This window comes from Falco cherrug, chromosome 1, assembly GCF_023634085.1.
Source record: "Falco cherrug isolate bFalChe1 chromosome 1, bFalChe1.pri, whole genome shotgun sequence".
Lineage (NCBI taxonomy): Eukaryota > Metazoa > Chordata > Aves > Falconiformes > Falconidae > Falco > Falco cherrug.
This window is the reverse complement of record NC_073697.1, coordinates 48,852,779-48,877,596: the sequence shown is the minus strand read 5'-3', so window position 1 is coordinate 48,877,596 and position 24,818 is coordinate 48,852,779. Positions and strand designations below refer to the sequence as shown.

General features: G+C 42.7%; 1 protein-coding gene across 2 annotated transcripts in view; it reads right to left on the bottom strand.

The window, feature by feature from the left end:
* Positions 1–23,529, bottom strand: part of HGFAC (HGF activator) — a 42,440-nt gene extending 18,911 nt beyond the window's left edge. For both annotated transcript variants that reach the window (XM_027815509.2, XM_005446437.3), the window contains exons 1-7: positions 23,359–23,529; positions 21,770–21,824; positions 19,831–19,927; positions 14,264–14,337; positions 9,188–9,301; positions 7,898–8,029; positions 6,850–6,960 (exon numbers count right to left, since the gene is read on the bottom strand). In XM_027815509.2, coding sequence (XP_027671310.1) covers positions 6,850–6,960; positions 7,898–8,029; positions 9,188–9,301; positions 14,264–14,337; positions 19,831–19,927; positions 21,770–21,824; positions 23,359–23,424 — 649 coding nt within the window. In that variant the 5' untranslated portion in view covers positions 23,425–23,529. The remainder of the gene's footprint in view (positions 1–6,849; positions 6,961–7,897; positions 8,030–9,187; positions 9,302–14,263; positions 14,338–19,830; positions 19,928–21,769; positions 21,825–23,358) is intronic.
* Between the last annotated feature and the right edge of the window lie 1,289 nt (positions 23,530–24,818).

Genomic DNA, 24,818 nt, shown 5'->3' with positions numbered 1-24,818 from the left:
ACCTGTAGGTCTTTATGTTTTAGGAGTATGACCCAAGGTAAGTCTCTGGATAGAAAAAGAAACAGACTGTATAGTCATGAATGACGGTCAGTGGATGAGCAGTTGCTCTGCAGAGAGCCAGTAATGAGAGGGGAGGTGGGGTGTCTCTGGAGCACCTGAAGCACCCAGCATGGGCTGGTGGCAGAAAGCAGGCAAAGGGAGAGACAAACAATGCAATGGAGATTTTTGCAGTAATGCAGGGGGTGAGCTGAAAGCCTGTAAGCTGCTGTACCATGTCTACTGTATCTTCCCTTCAACCACCTTCCTAACTGACAATTACATAGCAGAACAGATTGAATGGATTGAGAGATGTCAATCCCCTCACACTTCAAAAGAAGGTTTTCCCCCTATAAAACATAACTAACCATTACCACTGTCATGTCTCAAATAAATAAAAAAGTAGGATTAAAAAACACCTTTATGGCTTTGAATTAACCAGCACCCAATAACTAACACAGCTGCCAAGTCAGGCACTCTATCATAAGAGTAAGGACTAAGCAGCTGCTTCATATTAGCAGCTGCCAATATTAATTGTATTACTTTATACTAGGATTAAAACAAAGACTTGTAATCTAAAAAGGCACCACTGTAGGAACACAGAAGGCATCTCAGAAACCTTAGTGCCTACCAACATCTGGAAAAAGCATTTCTTTGTAAAAATAAATAAGTTGTCTGTTGATCTCAAACCTACTCCTGCTCTGGCTGGAGAATATTTTGCTTATTCCTTGGTATTTGCCTTATCACTCAATCCTTAAAGAGTTAATCCTTGCTGTATGCTATACTGCTAACAGTAGAGCTTGTTAGCTTTCTCCTGTCTAGCCCACATTTGCCAAGATGTCAAATGTAAATGACTAATCCATAACCTCCATGCAAATGATGCTCCCTTCCTTGTTTGCATTTTTCTCTATATCATCCAAAATCTTTATTTTCCTAATCCTGTAAAGAAAACCGGGAGATCAGAGTAGCTTCTCTCTTATTGCTCGCATCTATCACCTCCATAAATGACACCTTATAATTAATATTCTGCAAAGTCACAGTTATTGCTAGTCTCCTGTTCACTGTCCCCTATACTGGCACTTAGTGCAAGAGGTGGATTCTTAGTTGATAATGCCATGCTCACTCACTTCATCTTTCGGTCCCTTCGACTGTTTATCATTGCAGGCGACAGTCTACTAGACCTAGTTTTTCTCCATGTAACTCCACCATTATTTGAATTATTCTGAAATAATTCAAAATCTGACAAAAATGCAACCCACCATTACTATTGCTGCAACAGCGCCCTAGGCTTTCTCTTCATTATCCTTGCCTTATTATCTCTTGCCCTATCCTCATGCAATCTCCCAGGAGACCCATAAAAATTTACCTCTTCAAAAAACTTAACTCTCCAAGCCATATCAAACCATAACGATGCTTTTTTATCTGCTATTCCATCCATTCTTCCACAATCATGGAGGAATACTATCCTTTTTCATCCTAGTTTTATTACTAATCCCAATGCTCCATACATGTAAGGAACACGCAGCATCTCAGCTCCACTTACAACTCCTCTTCAACTCTTAGTAGCAGACTTGCTTATCCAAGCTCAGTGGGGGACTGACTGGTTGAATACTCACTTATTACTGTCAGCCAACAGAGCTTGTTATTGTACTTCACTCCATTTTTTTCTTCCCCTGGGATCCTAGAAAATAAAAAACTAAACACTAATCCAAAAGCATTCTAGTAGATTATAGATAACATTGGTAAACATAAATCAGGAAGTTAAGACTCATTATCTTCTGCTTTCTTTAGAAGTAAAAGATTTAAAACACTCCCTCCAGCCTCCAGAGCTGAATTTCCTATGCTGAAGTACCTTTTTCAGTAGAAAACTGCAAACACCCCATTTCAGTAAAACAACCACTAAAGTGGTGGGGGTTCTGTCTTTTTTACTTCTTTTATTGCCTCAAACTCCCCTGGTTTAACCCCCAAAAATGTGGCCAAGGGGTTTTTTTTTCTGTATGTAGTTATATATTCAGCTATTCTGTCATCTTCCTTTTCTAAAAATCTTCAGCCTACTTCTGACACACACCACCACATCTCCTTATATAACCATAAGCCTTCCACAGTTAGCACTCCAACTCATACTTTCTTTAAAGCTAGGGTACCCCTATAATTCCATTACCCACAGCCTAACATGAAAGAAAACCCACCTCTAGAAAACACAAAACGTATTCAAATATACCTTCCACAACTTCATACTTCATCATAACCAAAATACTAGCAAAAACATTATTGCTACTTAAACCTTAATCCAAAGAAAACTCAAGGCATATAATCCTCTGTGCAGTCATCCCAATAGTCCCAAACCCACCATCTACTGCAACCCACAACCATAGTGACACAAATCCAAACAGGCTTTCCATGTGCCACTTTCTACCTCTTCATTAATCACGAAAAGCAGCAAAATCTGCCACAACTCATCCAACCCACTGACTTACTTTATCACACAGCTACCTTATTTTTCACAAATAGTTCCACCCCAAACTGTTGCTGAGTCCTAGTACAACAAACAGGCCAGAAATAAACCCCGGCTAGCCATCAGGAACAGTGTACCACCCAATGATTAGGGTAACTCTAGACTCCTTAAAACCCAGCTGAAAGCTGATGAACCATTGAAATATGTAGTGTTATACCCCACCTCAGTTATCTAGACATGATTACCAGCTATTCCTCTGATCAACAGTAACACAACAAAGCCACCTATAGAGACTAAATGTTTCAGGAGAAGGCTTGTCAACTAATTAAGCAGAATAAAGGTACCCAGCTAACATACCCTCCAATAAATCAAGAATAAACCTAAAAATACAAATGACTCCCCAAATTTACTAACAACCCACACCCGAACACAGTACCAAAGCAATGCTAAGGAGAAGGAAGTGGTTTTGTCCAGGAAATGGGGCAAAATATATATTAGTTTCCACTTGCATATCAATTAAGGTCAACATAAGGTGAATGCCATAGTGGGTTTTCAACCACGGAAACCTAAAGGCACCAATCCCTTAAAAAAATAATTCTACATCTCCTTCCTTCACCTTCAACTGCCTTTAACATCTGCATAAACACTTATTATAATGAATTATCTGTCCTCTGTCCAAAATGCTTCCCCTCTTTCTTTAGCTATGTGTCCTTCTGTATTCACCCAACCCATCTGCCATGGCTCCTGTCTGTTCAAAGAAACATGAAATGTCAAAGTAATTTTGCAACTACAGTTATAGGTTTATAACTGTTCGTCAGAAGTTATCACCTCCAATGAAGCTAAATATTTCTGAAACACCTCCCAAAAAGTTTCCTCTCCACTCCCTATACCAACCTGGGCCAGAGATAAAGTATCATGCTCACAACCTTCTCAGGTGTCACTTCTTCCTCATATTTATCACCACCAGAGTGGCTGGGTCTGGGCCCTTTTTGTAACTCCCTGTCCAAAGAGACAACTATTGCTACTCATGGTTGGGTACCTGAGTTTGAATCTTCACCTAAAGCCTGGATTCAGAGCTCTCTCAGCAAGAACTCTCTCTCCAAAGTGAATGTGGCTACTCTCTTAATACAAAATCCTTATTTCTGAAAATAAGTGCATATTTAAGGCCAATTATTATGAATTAAACTTAATTAAAAATGGATCCTTGAGAAATTTTAAACAGCATGTTTGGGGAGGGATTTGTTGATGATGTATCTAATTTCGTTTGAAATTAAATTTCACTGAAAGCTTATGCATATCAACTGTCTCAGAATGTTTTTTTAAATGGCAGTTCTTTCTTTAGTACCGAAGGTTTCTTCTTGAAGAGCTAGAAAATAATGTATTACTACAAAGAATAGAAATCTATATTAAAAACTGTCTTTTCTATATCAATCTCCTTTCTTATAGATATCTCCTATGCTACATTTATTACCTCCCATATGTTTTTTTAAGTCAGCTCATAATTTGCTAGGAGATGCATTGTCATTATGGTAATGGCTTGGCAATATATATATATATATATATATATATATAATGATTGTTTGCAAAAGAATTTTAAGATCAGTGAAAAGATGATTTTTGAGTACTGACAGGGACCCTGTAGTCCAAAAAAAGAAATAACTAATGGACAGATAAATAGGTATCTGTAAAATCACAAAAGTTATGATTATTCTCTGTTACTCACTGTTCTAAGCAGGGAAATGAAATTACCAGGCAGTAGGTTTTAAGGTAACAATAGAAAATACTGTTTCTCATCACATCTATTTAAATTCTGGAACTTCTTGACATGGCATGCTGTGAAAGGGAAAAGCATAAAGGATTTTTTTTAAAGAGTTTAGACAAATTCATGGAAAGCAGGTAAAGGTCTATCAAATATGATGGTCCAGCCATCTGCTAAGAAAATCCTCAATTACAAGAAGTATTTCTCAGTAATTGCCTGCTACTTACATTACTCCTCAGTCAGCCTCTACTTCACCAGTGCTTGAGCTGCAGTAGTACTTAGACTTGTGATCTGGCCCAGGATGGCACTTCATTCTTTAATATTTGTGAGTGTGATGTCAAGACAAATTAGCCAGTTTTCCATTAGAAACATATGAAGGCTGGTTATTCTTTGTAGAAGTCAAGGGCAGCAGACATCAGAGAGGCATCAAACATCGCAGCCCAATAACATTTTGGGGTACTTACTGTCTATGAGATGGATTGTTTTCTTTTCTTTAAAAAGACGATATTTTTGCATCACAATTTGGGTTTAAGGTTGCCCTGATAAATGAATAATTTAGATTAAAGTACATTTTGGGGAGACCATAACTTGCTCGGAATCAAGCATTATAACCATAAGCTATTCAGACTAAAGGGTACCTCACAATTCAGTCCTGTTAGATAGGCAAAAGTATACAAGACAGAAAAAAAGGAAAAACAGAGAAAAGCCAGCTGTGCTCACAGCATCAAATTGAAGCGTTGAAGAAAAAATTAATCTGAAATACATTTAAAAATCAGTTTTATGTGCTCTGAGAGCACAAATTCCCAGTGCTTTCACCAGAATGCCATTGCCCTGGTGTGATGATACTACCAGGTCTATAGATCCCAGCACTAATTTATTTGCATTAATTTAGAATGACTAAACCCTGGCAAAGAGGTTTTTTCTTTTTTAAACTTCTTTGCAAGGCCCTGACACACAAACAAAATGCTTCAGTTCCTGTTTTGTGTGGGGGTGTTAGGCAGCTGAACGCAGATGGATTGTAAGCATCTAAAGCCATTTGTTTAGCAAACCAAATGTTTGCTGTATTATTTTCAAGTAATCAAAGAGCACCTGCTTATTTCTTGTTCTAAGCTGGTGAGACAGAAACCAGTATTACAGCAATAACACTGTAAACTATTTATAATCCAGGCCGTGCTGGGTGGATGTTTATGCACAGCGTTACTGCTTTGGGCAGGGGAAGATCATAACAAAACAGCATTTTGAAAAGCAGTTTCATGTGAAGATGAGCAGTGCACAGTCCTCCCCGGGACACCAGGTAGCATGCACACACGTGTGCCACGCACACACATGTGCCACGCACACACATGTGCCACGCACACACAGCCCCTCACCCAGATCCATGCCCCAGCATTCACAAAGCCTGGGGCAAATCTCCCTAGGGCAACTAAAGGACAAAAAACCCAGAGCTACAATATCACTCCTTATGAAGGACTTAGAAGAGTCACAAGCCCATTCCACACAATTCATAGTGTGAAACCTCAGGACCAGTTCATATGCCACTCAGTTTGCCAATTCATTCCTGCTATTCGCTATTTCAGCTGTACTGCTGGTCTCCCAAATGGATAATTTTTTTTCAATGCCTACACCATTTGTTAATCATCAGAACAAAAAAGAATATCAGATACCAATTCCAGTGTTCATTACTATGTATTTTTACCCCACCACCCAGCTGAACCAACTAGGTGCCCACCAGAGCTACCAGGAGTTTTGTCTTCAATTTTGATGAGCCCTGGGATTTATGTACTCAGAAAGCCACAGCCAGTGAGTTGATGGGTTCACAGGCCGCTATGACTGAAGGTCTTTATAATTCATGCTTGGAACCTGCTGAATTTGAAAAGTAACCACTGATTGATATAACTTGAGAATTTAACATGCAGGTAAACTTTACAAGCAGATTTAATCCCTGCAGTGAGAAATGTTAAATCTTACGGAGGAAAATTATATCAGAAACTATCTAGCATCTAATAAGAAGCAAGACAAAATTAACACGTAGGCACCAAAAACCAGCTTTCTCTGCCCTCACCCACCAGTGCAAGTAAGGATTTTTAAGTAAGTGGTACTGGGCTAAACATGTTATTAATTTAAAGTACAAGGTAACCCAAACAAAGGGTGTGCATTTTCGCTTTGCTTCCCACAGTAATCTAGTGCTGCCAAATACAGTCAGCTGCTAGATTTTGTCAGAGTATAAATCCCTACTTTATGAGGAGACGCATGGATCTGTGGGGAAGAGTTTGCACTAGAGTACAGATCTCTGACTGATCCTACAAGATGGAGGCATGCGCTTATTTTACGGGCATGAGTAATCAGATTAAAATTTCTGTGTTTAATTTTCCATGGACTAAAGGACATGAACAAATATTTTTAGAATCAGGGTCTTGGTGGTGAAGAGTGTGTTGTGTTCTACACTGGAGGAATACATTAAACACTTGTTCCGTGTGACTCTTCAGTTATTACAAGAAATGTCTGCAAAGGCAGAATACAACAGAGGCAAAGAAACACCAGCTTCACGTCCAGGTGAAAACTCCAAATTCCCTGCCTGCTGGTAGGCTGTTAAACTTACCAATATTGCAGTACTTTCCTGCATAATTTCCTTTGCAATCACAGACTGTTTTCCCACTGAAGGTAACCATTTTACATTCTCCACCATTCATGCAAGGGTCATAAACACAACCTACAAGCAGAAACCAAAGATCAAACCAAAGGTACACACTATTCAAGAGAATCAGTCCGTTTGAACTTCCTTTAGTACACCTTCCCAGGCACAAGCATTTTGGGGAAGTTCTTACTTTTTCGCTCATCTCAGCCCTACACTTCATAGAAATTAAAGGAAACTCTGCTAATTTCTGCCGACTGAGGTCTGTCTCATTGTTTTCACTTGTATTGGATAATGTGAGCCTAGCTATTGAAAGATATTATCAATTAAGAATAGGTAAAATGGGGGCGGTGATTTTTATTACTAGTGGTGATGGCAATGGCATTAGCACTTCTTTCTGTGTAGAGGGTTCTGCCAATTCCAAGTTTGCCACTGAGCTGCATTAAAATTTATAATAATGTATCTAGCAGGGAGCTCAGTTAAATATTTTAGAATCTGTGACTGGGAAGTACTAAGTCTTATCAAGTTTCACAGCTCTCCCATGGACTCCAATGTCCTAGAAAGCCACCAGCTCTCCAAGCTTTAGTTTCCATTTCTATAAGGTGGGAATAAAAGCACCTACCTATTTCAAAGGGGTTTTATGAAGCTTACTCAGTACTGTAAGTTACTTGGGAATCTGGGCAAGGTAAAAGTCAGCCAGACAGAGTAACAGAATAGCCATAACAGAGCAAATATAGGTGAGGCATATGGTTTGTTTCCCACCACCTCTCCTTCCAAAAGGGAAGTGCTGTGATGGCTTCATCAGAGAAGTGACAAACCAAAGCGCATGCCCTGCAGTGAGCTGGCCAACTGCTTTGGGCACCTGGCAGCCCCAAAGCAAGGAGGAGGCTTCACAACATAAGCATCACCCTGGCCAGGAACGGGTACGCTGGGCCAAAAATGGCTTTGATATTCTCACTGTCCTTTAACCCCACTCCATGCAGGCCAATAGCTGTAATACAAAAGAGTGCCTTACCTTTGTGTTCAACACTCCGGCATTCGATCTGGCCATCCACACACATGCACTGCTCCACAGCTCCTTGTTGGACTCTTGACCAGCTCATACCCACATCAAAGAACTCGTAGAGACTGTTGTCAAAACATTTCTCTGAAACACAGTTTAAAAAACAACACAAGCTTTCTGAGGTTACTTTTTTGCAAGGAATGGCACCACAACCTCCATCATTCCCTGCTCATCCCTTTTTTTCCCGTTGAGCAGACACGTGTTTGTTGACAGTGCTTCTCAAGCAAGCCAGCCTCCATAGTGTGGAGGCACTAAACCACCATAGCAGCAGCTCCAATGACCTCGAGGCAGATGTGGCTTTCTCCAAAACCCTATGAGCGTGACAGCACCACAATTACTCAAAGCCCTTCCACAAGTTCATTCAGTAAACACAAAAAACTGAATCAGTGGTATCTGTCCCACTTTACTGCATCATCCATAGATGACGGGTTATGCTAGAGAGAGTGGAGCATTCGGATTGAAAAAGGCTTCTTTGCCTGTTGTTGGGAGAGAAGCCTAGAGCCACAGGGAACATGGTTTAGTGGTGGACTTGGTAGTGTTGGTTAATGGTTGAACTCGATGATCTTAAGAGTCTTTTCCAACCTAAACAATTCTATGATTCTGTGCAAAGCCTTCATTAAACAACAGCGAGCACATTTGAAAACCCTCAGTGTAAAAGCCTAATTCCTTGCTCGACATGCAGTAAATTGGGAGTGACACCACCATAAAACTGGAAAAATAACCCAACAAAGCCTTTTGGCCTGACTCTCCTCCTTTGACAGGGACTACCCTGAAGGTGGAGTAGCTGCCCAGGTGCAAATCTGGTATCAGAGGAAAAGTTGTAACAGACCCATGTGCACGTATAGATAAGGGATAAGGCATCACTTGAAATTTTGTTGCTTTTTCATGTCTCTCTGCCTTACCTACTAGATGGTATTATTAGTAATTTTCAAATATGTAAGGAATATTTAAATCTTAAAAACAGCAAAGGGAGGGTAAGAGGCTCTTTGTGTTTCTCGTAGCTTAATACCTCACTGGCTCAGAGAACGCTTGGATTTATGATTGTATAATCAAGCTATTTTCAGCTGTCCTGTCAGTAATGGATTGTCTGTCATAACCGTTTTGAAATCCACCTACACAAACATTCACGCCGCAGTGGTCTCTCCCATCACAACAGCACTACCTTTTCATTAAGCGAACACTAATGAGCTCTACTTACTGCTGATATGTCATGTTGTGACACTCATGGGAGAAGATACTTACTCATCTGACAGTCCTTGCCTGTGAATTCCTCGGGACAGGTACAGTGGTACATCCTGTGGCTATGGCTGAGAGAGCAGGTCCCTCCGTTTTGGCAGGGGTTGTTTGCACAGTGATCTAGACAGGCCACGCAAGAAGCTGATGTTAATAGGTGCCAGAGAAACCATGCTTTGCTCTGTCAGGCATCGGCTTCTTTACGTAAACCGTTTTGGTTCAATCCGTGGTGGTTTTAATACCATCTATTTAACCTAAAACAAAGTTTACCCAACCAATTTACCTTGGTTTTGTTTCCAGCTGTATAGCAGCTCTATTTATCCAGCTTTTAAAAACCGGAGAGTAAATCACCGAGTTGAACCTTGTCCCTCAGAGGAACTTGTCCAGAGGTGGTAGGTCCAGGCACAAATGAAGTTGCCGGAGCTGCCACAGCGGTGAGGAAGACGACGGGAGCAGTGCCCGGCAGATGGCGCTGTGCCTTTACACTGGGCAGGGAAGGCTGGCGCTGCCTCCGCCCGGCGCGGTGCCCCGCACGCTTCGCATTTCAAAACCAAGCGCCGGGATGATGCGCCTCCCTTTTCAAGTCAGACGAAGGACAACCCTCGACAGAAGAATTTGCTATGGATTTTTTGGATTATGTCTAAAACTAATGGATAGCTAGAACAAAGGGAAAAGTATGAGGCAAAAGAAGGACACGTCCAAGCAAACCAGGCCACGCAAGGACCGGTCTAGCATATCTCTTTCTAGGCAGTCCTCTAAATCATGGGGAAATATGGCGGGAGGGGGAGAGGATGTCCCAGGACAACCCTCTGACTCCTGCAGGAGAAGGTTTCCTTGTCAGGCTGCAGTACAAAAGTTGTACAAGTCTTGCTGGCCAGGCAACAATCGTGACTTCAGGCAGCATCAAGGGATCTATCTCCCCTGAAGTTAACCAACATCATGCTTTACACCTGCTACAGAGCTGGCCCAGCAGCTTCAAGGCATCTGAATCTCCTGTTTTTTAAAGGTAGTCCAATTCTGCAAGGGCAACTCTAGAGTTGCTCAGTCTGGGTAGTCCTTCAGGTAGAGTGTGGTCCTAAGCATGGGATGCAACATATAGAAACACAGGCACACACATACAGGGCTGAAGTGAAGCATGAAAGGTACATCCTGAAGTTTGCTACAGCAGCGTAAATGTGAGGTTCCTCTGCATGGATCAAAATATTTACTTCAGAATACAGAGGTGTCATTAATATCAGATAGCAGGTCTGGGTGTATTCACTGGTAGTTTCACTCCAGGATAACATCAAGGGAAGGCAAGTAAAGGCAGTGACATTCCTACTGTTCCTGCTGTTTGATAGTTATGAAACTTTTAGTGGTGCAATGTTTTACTCAAAGGAAAATCCTATATTTCCTATTCCCATCACATCCAAACCATTATTTGATCTCCAAGCCATCTTCTGGTACAGCAGTGCTCCATGCATTTTTTGTACCCTTGTTAAATCTGCAAACAGCACTTCCAGTCCTCCATTTCTTTCCCAGTTGGAGTCCCTCACTACACCCCACCCACCACTCCAGCTGACCTCCCTGGGATGTTCTGTGTCCCTCCCCACCTTTCCTGGAGTCCAGGAACAATTTCTACTCATAAGCATATGGACACGTCACAGCTCCCTGCAGGGCATCCTGCCCACCATTAACTGGGGAGTGCCAAATCCCTGCCTGTTCAGCCAGTGTCCAAACCCACCCACAGTACCTCCCAGCCCTCACAGGTAAAACCCTCTGTGCTTGCTAGCAGCCACCTTGAACTGCAGCTTCACCTCTCTGAGGTTCTGCTAAACCAGCAGTAGCCTTGTCTTGCCTTTCTACCCATATCTTCCCAGAAGAACTTTCTATTTCTGTTACTCACCTTTCCCAGAACTGGGACTGCCCTTCCCCAGAGCCCTTCTTGGGACATGCCTCTTCCTCCTGCCTGTGCAGCCCACACTGCTCCACTTCTCCTTTCCATATCAGTCCAAATGTCTCTTAAAAAAACCTCCCCATCTGGCACTTTTCTCCCAAGTCTGGGCCTCCCTGAGGTTTTGACCATTTGTCTGAGATTTCCAGACATTCAGAGCAGTAGTCCTGGCAGTGGTCCTAATGGACTGCCCAAGATCTGGAAGTCCCACACATAGGGGCATTGCACATTCATGCATATATGCACATAAGTACGAGCCACACGTGCAAGACCACTTGGCCCATGTGTGTGAAGGGACTCACACTGGGCAGCTAATACGCATGGTCTCCACAGAAATCTCCCGGGCAAGAGTGGAGGATCATCTGGAAACCTGAACAAATACCCACTGAAGGCGATGATAAAGCGCCCACTGATTTTAAGGGAGTTTCAACAAGGGCTTCAGGTGCCAAAGGAGCAGGCTCTGGCTCTGCACAGTGCAGCACTAACACCTCCCTCCAGCAGCACCCTCAAACCTGAGCTTCACTTCATCCTGAGGCTAAAGGCTTTTTGGTTGAACTTTCTCTTGAATATGGCAGCTGTATTCTTCTGGATCAACGCCTCTAAGAGTCACGTAACATCGATTCGCAAGTAGCAATGGTTTCAAGTTGAGTCCCCCTGTACACAGGGTATTCCGGGCCTGGGGGCAGTTTGTGCTTCAGTCCTTGCTTTCAAGCTGCTCCTTCCAAATCCCAATTCACACTCCCCTTACCAATCTCTCATGGCCAAAGGATATTTTTTCTCCCTGAAATTTCTTTTTTTTTTCTTGTTTTTCAAATGTCAGTAAAGCGGTTGAGATTCCCCTCAAGATTTAATATTTTAGTGGATTTTTTTCCCAACAAAATCATATATTTTCCACATTTGAAGGATCAGCATTACTCAGTTTGACTTCTTTTTTCCTAGGGGAACTGTCCTCCCATTTGCTTGAAATTCCCTTCAGCTGTTTTGCCGCTTCTTCCTTTCAACCTCCTTATAAACCTTTCCTCTTTAAGCTGTGGCTGGTGAGCTGTTAAACATTTTCCATGTCCAAATACAGTGCTTGCTGCTTAAAAAAAAAACCACGTAGACTTATGTTTATAAATAGATTAACAACTAAGGAGCTTGTGTTTAATTTTACAAAATTCTTAATGCTTCCAGAAATAAAGTCTTTTCTTTGCAACAACTAGCAGTGACCCAGCTACCACATCCTTTTTTCTCTTTCCTTTCCTCTCTCACATATATAACATCTTTTTTTTTTTTTTCCTGGGGGGGGAAAAAAACCCACCAAAAAACCAAAAAACAAAGCAAAAAAACGACAGTAGCCAAGGCAAGCCCCCACTGGCATTAAGGTATATTGACAGAGATACCCTTCAGTGAGGGGCAGGCAGACAGGATGGCTTTCTTGTTGCAAACCACCCTAGCCAGCGCAGGGGTGGGTAACAGGGAAAAATGAGCCAGCAAGCTCGAAAAGGCTTGCAGGCAGCCAGCTCGCTGCGGAGATAGCTGCAGTGGAGCTGGCAGGGCAATGGGCAGCTTGAGGGACAGAGGTGGGACAAGGCACCCCCAGAAAGGCAACACTAGGTTTGGAGATCTCCTTCTTCAGCTACTGGAAAAGCCTCGAGTCAGCCAGCCACCACTGTGACGGTGTTTCACTGAGGGATTGAAGCAGTCACCAGTTACAGCTTCCAACATTTCATGCACTGCGAGGGCACTCATGAGTACGTGCAGCCCTCATAACCTGACTCTTGTAAGCGTGAACAGTCTATAAAGTCTATGTTCATGTCTGACATACTTGCATCACAAAGGCACCTATATTGCTGTTTGTTTTGGGGTTAGGTCATTTGTCTCTGATCTACTGTTAATCTGTTTTAAGGCCAGGCTGGAAAATAATTTAAAGTTGTTAAGTTTAAAATGATGATGCTGTGCACTGCTTAATTTTAGACTGTCAGCATGATTCAGCATACATTGACTTTTCAAGCACTCAGGTAGATTGCAATCAGCTTGGCAATAAGACTCCTGACACAGCGGAGAAGTCCCTGCAAGGGGATGGTGGAAAATACTCTTCGTTTGAAAGCGGGAAATGAATATCTAAGGGCATTTGGTCGTGTCCTGCAGACTAAACAAGACAGGTCACATTTGAGAGTAGTGAGATGGAGAAAAGAGGAACATGATCAGCATTTAGACACATCTAAGAAAAACCTCAGGGGCATCAATTCTGATCAGTGCAACACCTGATTTTTCAGTGCTGGTCTGTTGCTGTATAAATCGAGAATTAGCTATATGTATTCCTTTTAAAATGAGATTCCCCAGCATCCAGCTCATGAAACACGTTTATCCAGAGACAAGCAAGGACCAGTCATCTAGGTACTGCTGAGGACAGGAATGCAAGCTACCCACTGAACTGCTCGGGACATGGTGCGTTCACCCAGTGTGTCAGTTAAAGTGTCTTAAATGAGGAGACTGTGCCACAGACCTTGGCTTCCCATTTTAGACAGACCTTTGCAATGAGGTAACTGTAGCATCAAAGTGTAGTGACTGCACCACAATGCCATAGCACTGCTCAACTAAAGTAACCCTTTCATTGTGCATCAGTACTCCTGCAATCAATGTGTCTGTCCTCTTGCCTTCTCTGACACAGCCCGAAGCCCAAGGAAGTCCAGTATTGAAGGTCAGGAAGGACAGCTGGAAGTAATGGCTGTGTGTTATACAGGGTGTGAAATGTTTCTACACCTTCTAAAAAATTAACTAGTCAAACGGACAGAAAATGTAGCTGATTAAATGAAGGGAAAACTAAAAGGCACCTCCAAGTCGTGAGGGAGGAGAAGACAATCACGTCTGTGCTCAGCTCCAGCAGGAGTTCAGATTTCCGTGCTGGCGTTACCATAATTTCTCTCTGTGACTCCAAGTGAGTCAACAAAGAGTGAATTAAAGGCTGTGCGATATTCACAACCTAACGCTATGGTTACGCAGAGTCACCAAGCAATCCCGGAAACAGTTAACATGAAGGCTTGCTCCATGTACGGCAGATTAAAGTACCACTGAAGATTAAAGTACCACTGAAGGCACCGTCCCTCCTTACTGCAGGTGGCAAAGTAGGAGCCAGATATCTGGGACAACTCCGCAACGGCTCGCCTTACCTGAGTGGTCTTTGGGCAACGAAGCGCAGTGTCCCCATCTCCTGTCCCGGTCATAGTTGTGTGTTGTTGAACACCTGAAAAAAATTAAAGGTGCAGTTTATTGCAGTTTTAAACAACCTGGATGTTGGCACTAAAGCTATATGGCCTTAATGCTTTGGCAACCTGGAAGTTCATTGGGTTTTTTATACTTAGCATCTGTTTCATTCAAACTCCCTTAACACCAGAGGAAAAATAAGCTTTTTTTTTTTTTTGGTAAAGATGCTCTGCCTTACTTGTCTCAGATTAAGCACAGATTAAGAAGGAGATGTGAAAGCAGGATCTGAGATCCCCAACAAATCCTCCAGAACAAACCCAACCTTCTTTCTGTTTCTAAGATTAGAAAATGAAAGACAGAAACAAAAACCAAAACAAAGGCAAATAAATTATGCCTCCTTTATTCATCACAAAACCAGCAAAACAGGATCCAACCTATTTTTCATGCCTATCAGTTACTTTAATAATCTGTGGAGGCGGGAGACTGTCCACAGGGGGACTTTCCAATGGCTTTCAAGCAAATGTATTTAGCACTTAGTTCCTTTAAATCATTCCTATTTTTTAACTTGACAGATGAAATGAGGAAATAACTTACAGGGTGGTGGTGTCCAAACACACAGAAAAAACCTCTTCTTTTTGCAGGGCAGGAGGCTGAATCCTGCACGCCACTCTGCCCGTGCAAATCCTATCGAGACAAAGTCTGACAGCCGTTTATCCACACGTTTTTCCTGCTCTCACCGATCCATTATCTCCCAGGCTCACAGCTCTCCAAGGAGCATCAAGCTGCTATTCTCCATTTGCAGAAGTGGACTTGTAGGCTTCCCCAAGGCCACACAAAGAGTGTGTGACTGAACCAAGGCTAAACCTTGGAGGTCCACGTCCTGTCCCAATGCATTGTCCACTAAAACATTCTCCCTAACCAGTTCTAATGGAGCATAATAATCAGTGACATGGCATTGGAAGAAATGGGTGTTTGCTTAATGTGCCTGATAATCTATTTTTATGTGTTTTTACCATACCTTGAACAGTTTTGTTATCAAAAGTTTTTCCCCCTAAGACATCACAAGGTAGATCAAGCATGGTAGAGTGTGTCTACCATTTTAACTGCCCTACTTTGCTTCTTAATTAGATAATATGTGCTATTTAAAATGCACTAATTCTTATGGAGCATCTGAACAGGCCACATATATTAAGTCTGGTGACTCAATTACATCAGGTGCACAACAAGAAAGGTACTTGGTAGTCTAGAGCAGATTCACTTGACACGTACGTAAAGAGTCTGCTTTCTCAAAGGCATTAAGGCCTGTGTGACTGCTGGGAGTCGATGGAAATTTCTCCGTGTCCCTTTGGTGGGAAGGGCATTGTGCTTTTTTAAAGGATGGACTATTACATGTGAGGATCAAGGTGAGGAGTATGTTACAAGTGGTTCTCAGCACTGCTTGTGTCATTGTTGGTTAAAAGCATCTCTGACTGAGCACTTCACCTGTGCCAGCCATGACGGGGAAGGAGAATCCAAACTTTTCTGACCTTTCTGACTGACGTGTTTGTTGATTTAGCTGAGCAACATTATGCTGGGAAGCATGGAAGAGGCAAATGGAAAAGGCCCTGTATACACCTAAAGAATGCAAATTTTGATCATTAGGGCAAAAAAACCCCATTTGTATGCAAATTAATACTCTCTGGAATCTGTCCAGCTGCAGCCAAGTTCTAAGTAAATGGAGAACTCAATTTTTCCCCTCTTAAATGTTTTTTATTATCAGAGACCCTGACAGAGGCTTCTTCCACCAGCTTTCTACAAACCACTGGTCCTCCCACCCAATGCTCTTCACAGGCAGTCCCCTCCTTCCCTATCACCTTGCAGTGACTACAAAGAGGTTGATCCTCCCTCACGATGCCAGGCTGCCTCCTCAGTGCCAGGCTTCTTGCAAGTTCACATAAACCTTCTACATTTTCCAGCACTAATCTCTCAGTGTCAGGGAGAAATTTAGCACACCCTCAAAACTACTTCACTAGTCTCCCTCCTTTTCTTTTTAAAACCTTTTCTTATGCTGGGAGGTTTACAAAAAATGTGATGACATTTCAGTCTCATGGGATGTCACCTCCGGCAGCCAGACCAGTCAAATGGGCTTATTATTTCTTTGTGCTACTTGTAAGTGAGCCCATTCTCTAAATTCGTGAGATAACAAATGTATTTACATCAGCATGTCACATAGAATTGCTAAGAAAAAAGTGAAAATTTAAAGACACAGATACTGAATTAATTACACTAGAAAAGTCCACTACTAGGGATCGATTTAAAAAACATTTTAAACCCATGCATGATAAATGACATGGGAATGGAAGGACAAAGTGGTGTATCACAGATGAAGCCTAAACAGTAAGCAGACTAAACAGAAAGTGGGCTATTTTACCCATCAAGAGCATTGGGAGCCTTAATAAGAGGACATTCTGAACTGCAAGCAAAGCCTCGAGCCAGAGGCAGATTGGTGTAAGGAAAGAGCTCTGCCATCACACCTGGTGCTGTCATCATGCTCAAGGCCTGGAAGTTCCCTCAAACGTTTTTAGGTGTTGTCCTGACCAGGAGAGAAGTTCAGACTTTGCCCAACACCAGAGCAACCACCAGCAGCACCATAAAAATCCAGCGCCTGATGTTTCCTGGCTCAACCTACGTGTCCTCCTTTCCAGGAACGGTCTCACCTCTCCAGTTTGTAATACAGCTGGTCAAAACACCCTCCTTTGCACTGTTTCCAGCCTGTGGCCAAAGTGTCAAATCTTCCTGTTCCCACAGAAGTTGTTAAGATCATATCTGTCCTATACAGACCTAAGACCACCCTTGCAACCTGGCACAACAGGGACCCACACTAGCACTCAAGCACAGGATATGGATTCTCCAGGGTATGAGTCAACAGCTTTCAATTCACAGCAGTATCTGAGCCAAAGTCTGCTCCTGCCATTCCCCTTGAGCAGGATCTTGGGGGAACCCATCCCACCACGGGACACAGGGGCAGGGCGCTAGCAGCATCCCTGCAGCTGCGGCTTGGCTGCGATTCAGACCACCCTCCCCGTTTGCTTTCACGGTTGTTCACTGCACCCCCATTTTGTCTGTCCCCACACTGGTTTGTCTTTCTAGAGGTAACAATGAACTATAGCAACAGTTACAGCTAATTTTTTCTCTTCAATACAAGAAGCGTATTTACACGACATCTTTAGTACTTGGTAAGAGGCCACTAAAAAGATGTTTATCTGTGAAAACAGATTCTAGTTAATGGCAAATGCGATACAGGATGCTGTTAAAGGGAGTTTGTTATTTGAATACTGCAATTATTTTGCCTTCTTTCCTGTATTTTTGGTAAATATTTACAAAGATACAACTTGTTTGTTGCCTCAGAGAAAATAGGGGGAGGTTTCTGCAGTCAGGACTCTGCCTTACATTGAAACATTTAATGTTACAAATGGACAAGGTCGTGTCTGATTGCCTTCCACTTTTAGCCCTTTAAATCAACACGGCAGCTTTCGTAAATGAGATATTCAGCTTTGTATTAAGATAGACACTGCTCTTAAATGCTTTCTGCTGGAGGACTATCTTTTTATTGAACTTAATATGATGGGCTAGCACACAATATCTGTGTCATATGTAGTAAGAGAAAACATATAGTAAAATTAAAGCCAATTGCAGCAGGTTTTGGCTTACACTGTAAAGTCCTACTTGTAGTCCTGCCTTAAAGTATGACTTGAGGACTAAGGACACAGACTCACTGAGTGCCTAACCCAGCACTCTCCTGGTCTGGTCTCCTTGCATGTGCCCCCAAAGAGGCAGCTGCATCCAGCCTCCCATCATCTCCATCCTTACTAGCAGCTAGCAGGCAGGCAGGAGCGGGAAGGACACAAGCCTTGCCCTCACCTGCTGCCCGCCAGGTCCCCTGGGATCAGTTATTCAGCATCAGCTCAGCACGGGTTAGCGCCAAATCACGCAAAAATGCACAGAGCAGGTTTCCCCACTGCTCTTCAGGGCTCTTTTCCCAGCATCTCCTGTGCCTGAAATCACACATCAGGTTGCTTTTAGCTTATGATAGAAGAATAAACACTGGCTGGAAGGTCGGCCATGGGGTGAAATGGCCTGTCAAAACCAAACAGCTCCAGCTGTCCTCCTCCTCATCTCCCTGCTTGTAAATGGCTTTTAAAAAATCAGAAGCATGAGAGCAAGTTGTCCAAGGTCAGCTCTAAAGCATGCTCTAACTTTGGATCCCATCTATTCATGGGGTTTTAATTTCTTTTTTTTTTCATTTCTGTGGCCTAACTGACTAAAAGCAAATACATAGAGTGTCATGTATTAACAAGATCCATCTTAAGCATTTCATTTCATGTGGATGCAAAGGTCAAACTCTGTGGCTACAGTTCATCAAAGACAGGCTTCAAACTGGAAACTTATTCCTGTTCCCTTCATTTAAGATATTCTTGAATTCTTGTTTCTTGGAGGCTTTTTTTTATCTGGATTGCATCTATGGATGTTGGGAAAATTCAGAAGCAGTCTCCTAGCCTGAAGCTCTACGTCTACGTGTGTAGGAAGGTATGTGTTGCGTTGTTTTACATTGCACTAGCACTTAGACTTAAAACAGGTGTGCCATCAGAAAGGTGACACCAATCACGAAAATATTAGACAGTTCAGTATGAAAAATGAGAGTTCTGCCCTGCATGGGTGAGTAAAATAAACTATAAAATACTATCTCCACCCTGAAAACATACAAGTACGTGCTTTTCACATAGCTCATCCATGCATGTATTTTCATATTGCTGGTACCCTGCTTTGTGACTTTGATTTCTGCTAACATGCCCGTTAGATAGGTTCATTTGCCAAGTCAGTCTTATTTATTCAGCGCTTGCTTCGGTAGGGCTCTCGCCTGATTGCCCCTGCCCCAGAATGAATAATGAATATGTTTAATGACTTCTGCAGATGTAAGACAATAACCTTTGCCCAAAATAAGAAGACCTGGCTTAAACACACTAGTAGAATAAATCGTTGCCCAACAAACAGGAGCAATACCTCACCTCTTGGTACTGCGCTGTCAAAAAGGGGCCTGGGGCCAATCTGGGTAGAAATTAGGGGTGAACACACACACACACCCCCCCCAACTTTCCACGGTAGAAGTATGCCCCACACAAATCAGTTCCTCAACCGAGTGTCATCTCTTACAGCTGTCTGTATCTCTCCTTTCTCCCTCAGCAGAGGGTTTCTTCCAGGTCGTTTCATTGCTCCTGCCCTTTCTTGCCACTCATATAAGCTGCAATCCCAGTATAAAGGCCAAGGAGGAAACCTTTCTGCTGTTCTTGAGCTCTCAATGGCCCTGGAGTGGGCTCCATCCACTCCGAGCACGAGCCTTGACCTGAGGGCCATGACCACAAGCAGGAGGACTGTGTGGCTCTCCTTGGGCACAACAGCAAGCTCAAGTTACTTATTCTAAAAACAAGATTAAAGCACTAAAAATATGACATTTTCATTTGAATGCTGTCTTCATTTATAAGCGATGCTAACTTACCATTTCTTTCTGGAAAATAGATTTGATAAACATGAGTGATAAAACCTTCCACCGTACCGGAAAGGAAATTTGCATAAAATTCCATCCTCTGTAAACACTGAAATACAAGAATAAAAAACTCATCATGCAGCTGAAAAGCAACCCTCAGGTATATTTATTATATATTATTATATGAAATGATTAAGATATATATCTTCAAGCTTTTCAGCTGTACTTTGGACTCTGTCTCTGCAACTTCCAGTGCATAAGAAAAGACTGAAAATCCTACGAAATCACTGAATCAATAAAGATTAATGGGCTCTGCAGTAGAATAAAGATTTCAGACCATTTCAGCTCAAAATATATTGCAATTTCTAGTACAGCAAATACCAATTATATTCATTAATTTAATTATAATTTCTAATTATGTAGTATTGTAATAGCATATTAAATTGATTTCTGAAGTAGTATCTTTTCAGGCTGCATATCACATTGTAACATCTGTTTAAAATAATTAAGGAACCAGACAGTACAAACTGAAATAGAAACAGTCAGGAGAAAGAAGGTTTTAAAGGTTGGGGGAAGACGGATAATTTTGCTCATACCACCTTCCCTTCAGGATAAGCAGATTCTTACAAGTGGGGAGAAATTGGTGGGACCAGTGTCTAAAAAGGGCAAGTTTTGTGTTCACCACATCAGTGATGGCAGTCTAAAGAAGGATGGTGGGAGTCTAAGGAGGGATGGTGGGAGTCTAGCAGAAAAAAATCCTTCAAGATGAGTCTTGAGAGTGAGAGAGACTGAAGATAAAAAAGACAATGAAAAACTGTCAGAGCTTATTTAACCATTGAACTAAAAGCAATCAGTTTTGAGAGCCAGGAGTGTGAATGGGAATCCAACCACTGCCGTGGGAGAGAAACAGGGTGTACAACCAAGCTGGCAGCACAGCACATTTCCATTTCTCAGTGATGATGTACAACTGCTCCTTGCCCTGACCTTACCCCTTCCATGATGGCTGGGGCTCCTGCACACCCTTGTGATACCTGTTAACCCTCACAAGCCCAGGCTTGTTATCTTAAAGAGATGCTGAGGCCAGTTATTAGCGTTATTGAAAAACTAACCCATGCCTGTGGTCCAAACCCATCCTAATCACTTGGAATTATAGTCAGTCTAACTGCCCCAACTGTGCCGTTATCTGTCAATGTGAAATAGCTGCTGCCAGTCCCTCTGCTATCCCCTTTTCAGCCTGGTTTTCATTGCCTGAACTAATTATGCAAATGTCCAGATATCTACCTTCTCTGTCTGATACCTCCCATTATAAGAAGTTAGGATAGTTGTGAAAACACATCCCCATTCAGAAGACATATTGCATCCCAAAGGCCATTAAAGACTGCTCTGAGCTATAAAGGCACCACTAATGATCTGATTCATGTAATCCTTAACAGCAAAAGCACAGGACAATGAAAGCTTTAAAAATGGAAGTCTGCAATGCCTGTGCACAGCCAGAGCGTCTGCCTGTTTAGGTGCCATCAAAAAAATGCAACCCAGCAAAATGCATGGGGTTCAAACCCTTCTCTCACAGACAGATCAAGGGCTGTGGTAGATATTGAACCTATATATACAAAGAATCTATGTGCTTTAAAGTCACAGGGCAGACACAGCTCTGATTAAAATAAAGGGAGTTGCACATCTACAGCCACACAGTGAATATAAGCCACGCCAGCTCCAACAAACTAAAATTCCATCAGCACCTTCCCATTAATCTGCACCTGAAGCAGAATTACTTGAGTTTCCTAAGTTAATCCCAAATTCCCTTCTACACATAAATTAATACTGGCATAACCGTTCCATAATCCTTATTCATGTTGAAACAAAGACAGGCTTTCTACTGACTTGCACAGCACGGAAACAGACAGGCAGATCACTCTTACTGTCATGAAACCTATTGGATTTGACTTTGTACCTTGTGGGTGAGCGAACTCATGTTTTGAGCCTCTTCCTGCCACAGATTTGTAGTGCTACAAAGAGAAAAAAAGAATGTGGATTGGAGACACAAATTCACTCTGGGAACCATCCTATAGAGACAAACGTGTTTTCCAGGGTGGCCTGAAATTGTGTTTCTCCCAGTGCTTCTGCAAGGATCTCATTATTTGCATGTGATTTTTCGCTGTGGCATAGTCTGGTGAAAGAGTGTATTTAAACACTGGCTCATGAAACTTCTCTGTTAAACCAGGGAAACCCAGTGCAGCTCCAAAAAGGCCAAAGCTCTGCTCCATTGTATCTTTCTATTGCCAAGGGACGTACCTCCTGTTTCTCTCAGCAGAAGCATATATGCATTATGGGGCCAGTTCACAGCTACAGATAGTATCCCAGCATTTCACTTTTCCTGTCATTTGGCTGTATCCCCCCAGGGCAATAGTTAAAAAAGCAACCTCTGCTTTATTTGGGTTCCTCAATCAGCAAGCAAAGAGCACTAGGCTGAGCTGGTTTTAAGCCACAGGAAATAATAAAAAACGGTAATAAACATAAAGTGCTGCTGCCACCAAAGGTGCTGACAGCTGAACTATAGCAAAATAAAAATATCCCAAAAGCAGCCAAAGCAGCAGCACATCATGAATGTAGGAGTGAATAGGGGGCATAACAACTAAGGGATAAGACAAAGCTGTTGCCAAGGTATGTAGGGAGGGCTTGAACAGTTCTGAGGCAGAAACAGGTTTTGCACTCTACACTGACTGCCAGCACTGAGCAGAATGCAACAAGCTTCAGCCAGGGCTGATCTTCTCCTAGGCACTGTGGATATTACTCTCTGCACCCACCTGCAATATCTAAGGCAATACTTCTGCACTTCACTGGGATAGTTAGGATTATAGCACCATTTAAGTATATTTGAGCTAGTCTTGACCTAACTAGTGAAATAAGGCTAAACATAAAGCCACACGACTGAGGGTCCAGGCTGTTAGTTGCACTGCTAGTCCGTGGTGGATGCCAGGCCGTAGTGGGGTTTAAGCAGACTAGCAAAATCAAACCATGCTCAGCAGCGTTGTCTTGCACACATACCCAAAAAAAGACACAAAGCACACGATTAAAACTCTGAAGACCGTGGCATGAAAACAGGGAGAGGTTTGAAAAGGAGATGGTCACCAATACTGGCATGTTCAGTTAGTTACCAGGTGGCAGTACAGTCTGGTGGGGGTAGCACCCTTCTTCCATGCTACACCAGGTACCTTCTTGTGTCAACACGTTTCTGAGAGGCATTTTCAAAGTATTTCAATTTTTGTGGTACTTCCCCCCCCCCCCCCCCCATTCTTCCTGCCTAGCAGTGTGAACAATTTCTTTAAATACAGCTAGATATGGGACCAGCTATCCTACAGGACCCCCGCTTAGTCAGCACTGCTGTGAGCTGTCATCTCACAAAACCCTTTTGTTTTTCCTTTGAAGCACTCTTCCTTTCGATCTGGTCTGCAGCTTCACTCATCCAACCCCAAGGCAACATTGTCCTGCCAGTCAGCACATAGGTGATCCACCACTCCGAAACAGAAGTTTCAGACTTACCATCCCTGCACAGTCACTGCTTAGAGTCAGAGCCAAGACAAGAGTGAAAGGAGCACAGACTTTCATCTCTGCTCTCCTCTCATGAAGGTTTTGCCTGGCAGAGGGAATCTTCCAGGGCTGGGCTGAGGCAGGAGGGTGAATCAGCAACGAGGGACTTCGATTTACTTGACTTTAGGGTATTTTAGTTTTCTAAGTAAGCAGAGCTGTTATCATTGTTAATCATTAATGTCTTTGTGGGTAGATGGGAATGCCACGTAACGAGATACTCTCCCTAAACCACAGGGAGTGAAGAGTTTACAAAGTGCCTGGCCCTCAGAGATGATCACTGGTGTACTCAGCAAGCATTTAAGAGCACTTCCAGAGGAGCTGATCCAACGTTGCTTGTAATCAGAGATGATTTACCATCCAGACATTTCCCGTCTCTTTCTCTTCAGGAGCTAATAAAAAGCATGATACAGCAATAACAAGGAGCTCCGAGCAAGACCACTCAGGGGATGACATTACACTGCAAAATGTGGACCAGATCAATGTCGATATCAGACACAAGAATTACTCATTAACAGATGCTTACCTGCCCAGCTGTGACGTGTAACAGCAACCTTTCAGTAACAGACTGGGAAAATTAGAAAGAAAAAAAAATAGACGTTACTGTGACGAAACATTTTGTTTACCAAAAAGCTTCCTGCTGCAGCTGCCTGAGCAAAGCCGCCTCCATCTTGTAAGCGCGTGGCTGAGATAGCTGCACTGCAGAAGTGTTCCTAACAGGGATGCGGAGGGTATTGCTAAAACTGAGATTTCACCAGTGGAATCTGTTCCAGCCCCACCTCGCCCCACCTTACCCCACAACCAAAATCCACAGGTTTGGCTGGTACAGCTGTGCCTATGCTGGAGGCTGTGCCAGCCATGCCCTGTCAATCAGGGGCCGCACCTCTTCACACCCAAAATCTCCAGAGCCACAACAACAGAAGGAATATCATAGTCCTTGCTTAAGTCATGCTCTATCCTTTGAAGTTTCACCAGCACGGCTATGGAAAGGATGTGACTATTTTAATTTTTTTTTTTTTTTTTTAACCCAGCAAGACCATAGTGGTAGGGCTCAGCGGTGCAGTGGAGCTAACCCAGCACCATTTTGCCATGAGGGTTTGTAAAGTTGGAAGGGATTTCCACCGCCTGTGCTATCACACTGCTGTGTCTGTTGTCACAGTAATAGCTCTTGTTAGTACAATTATGTGTGTATAGGTTTATGGACAAAACTTTCCTACTGTCAGCAAGGCTTGGAAAAGGAGGAACTAGGCAAATTTGAAATTTTCCTCCTAAAATCCAGCAAAGAGCAAACAAGTAGAAAAAAATTCTTTGCCTCTACACATTGTTGCCTGAAGGTTTGAAGTAAATAAAGCTTCAGAATAGGCTTGTGGGACAGATCTGTCCTTCCATTTCAAACATGGAAATAGGATGTACAG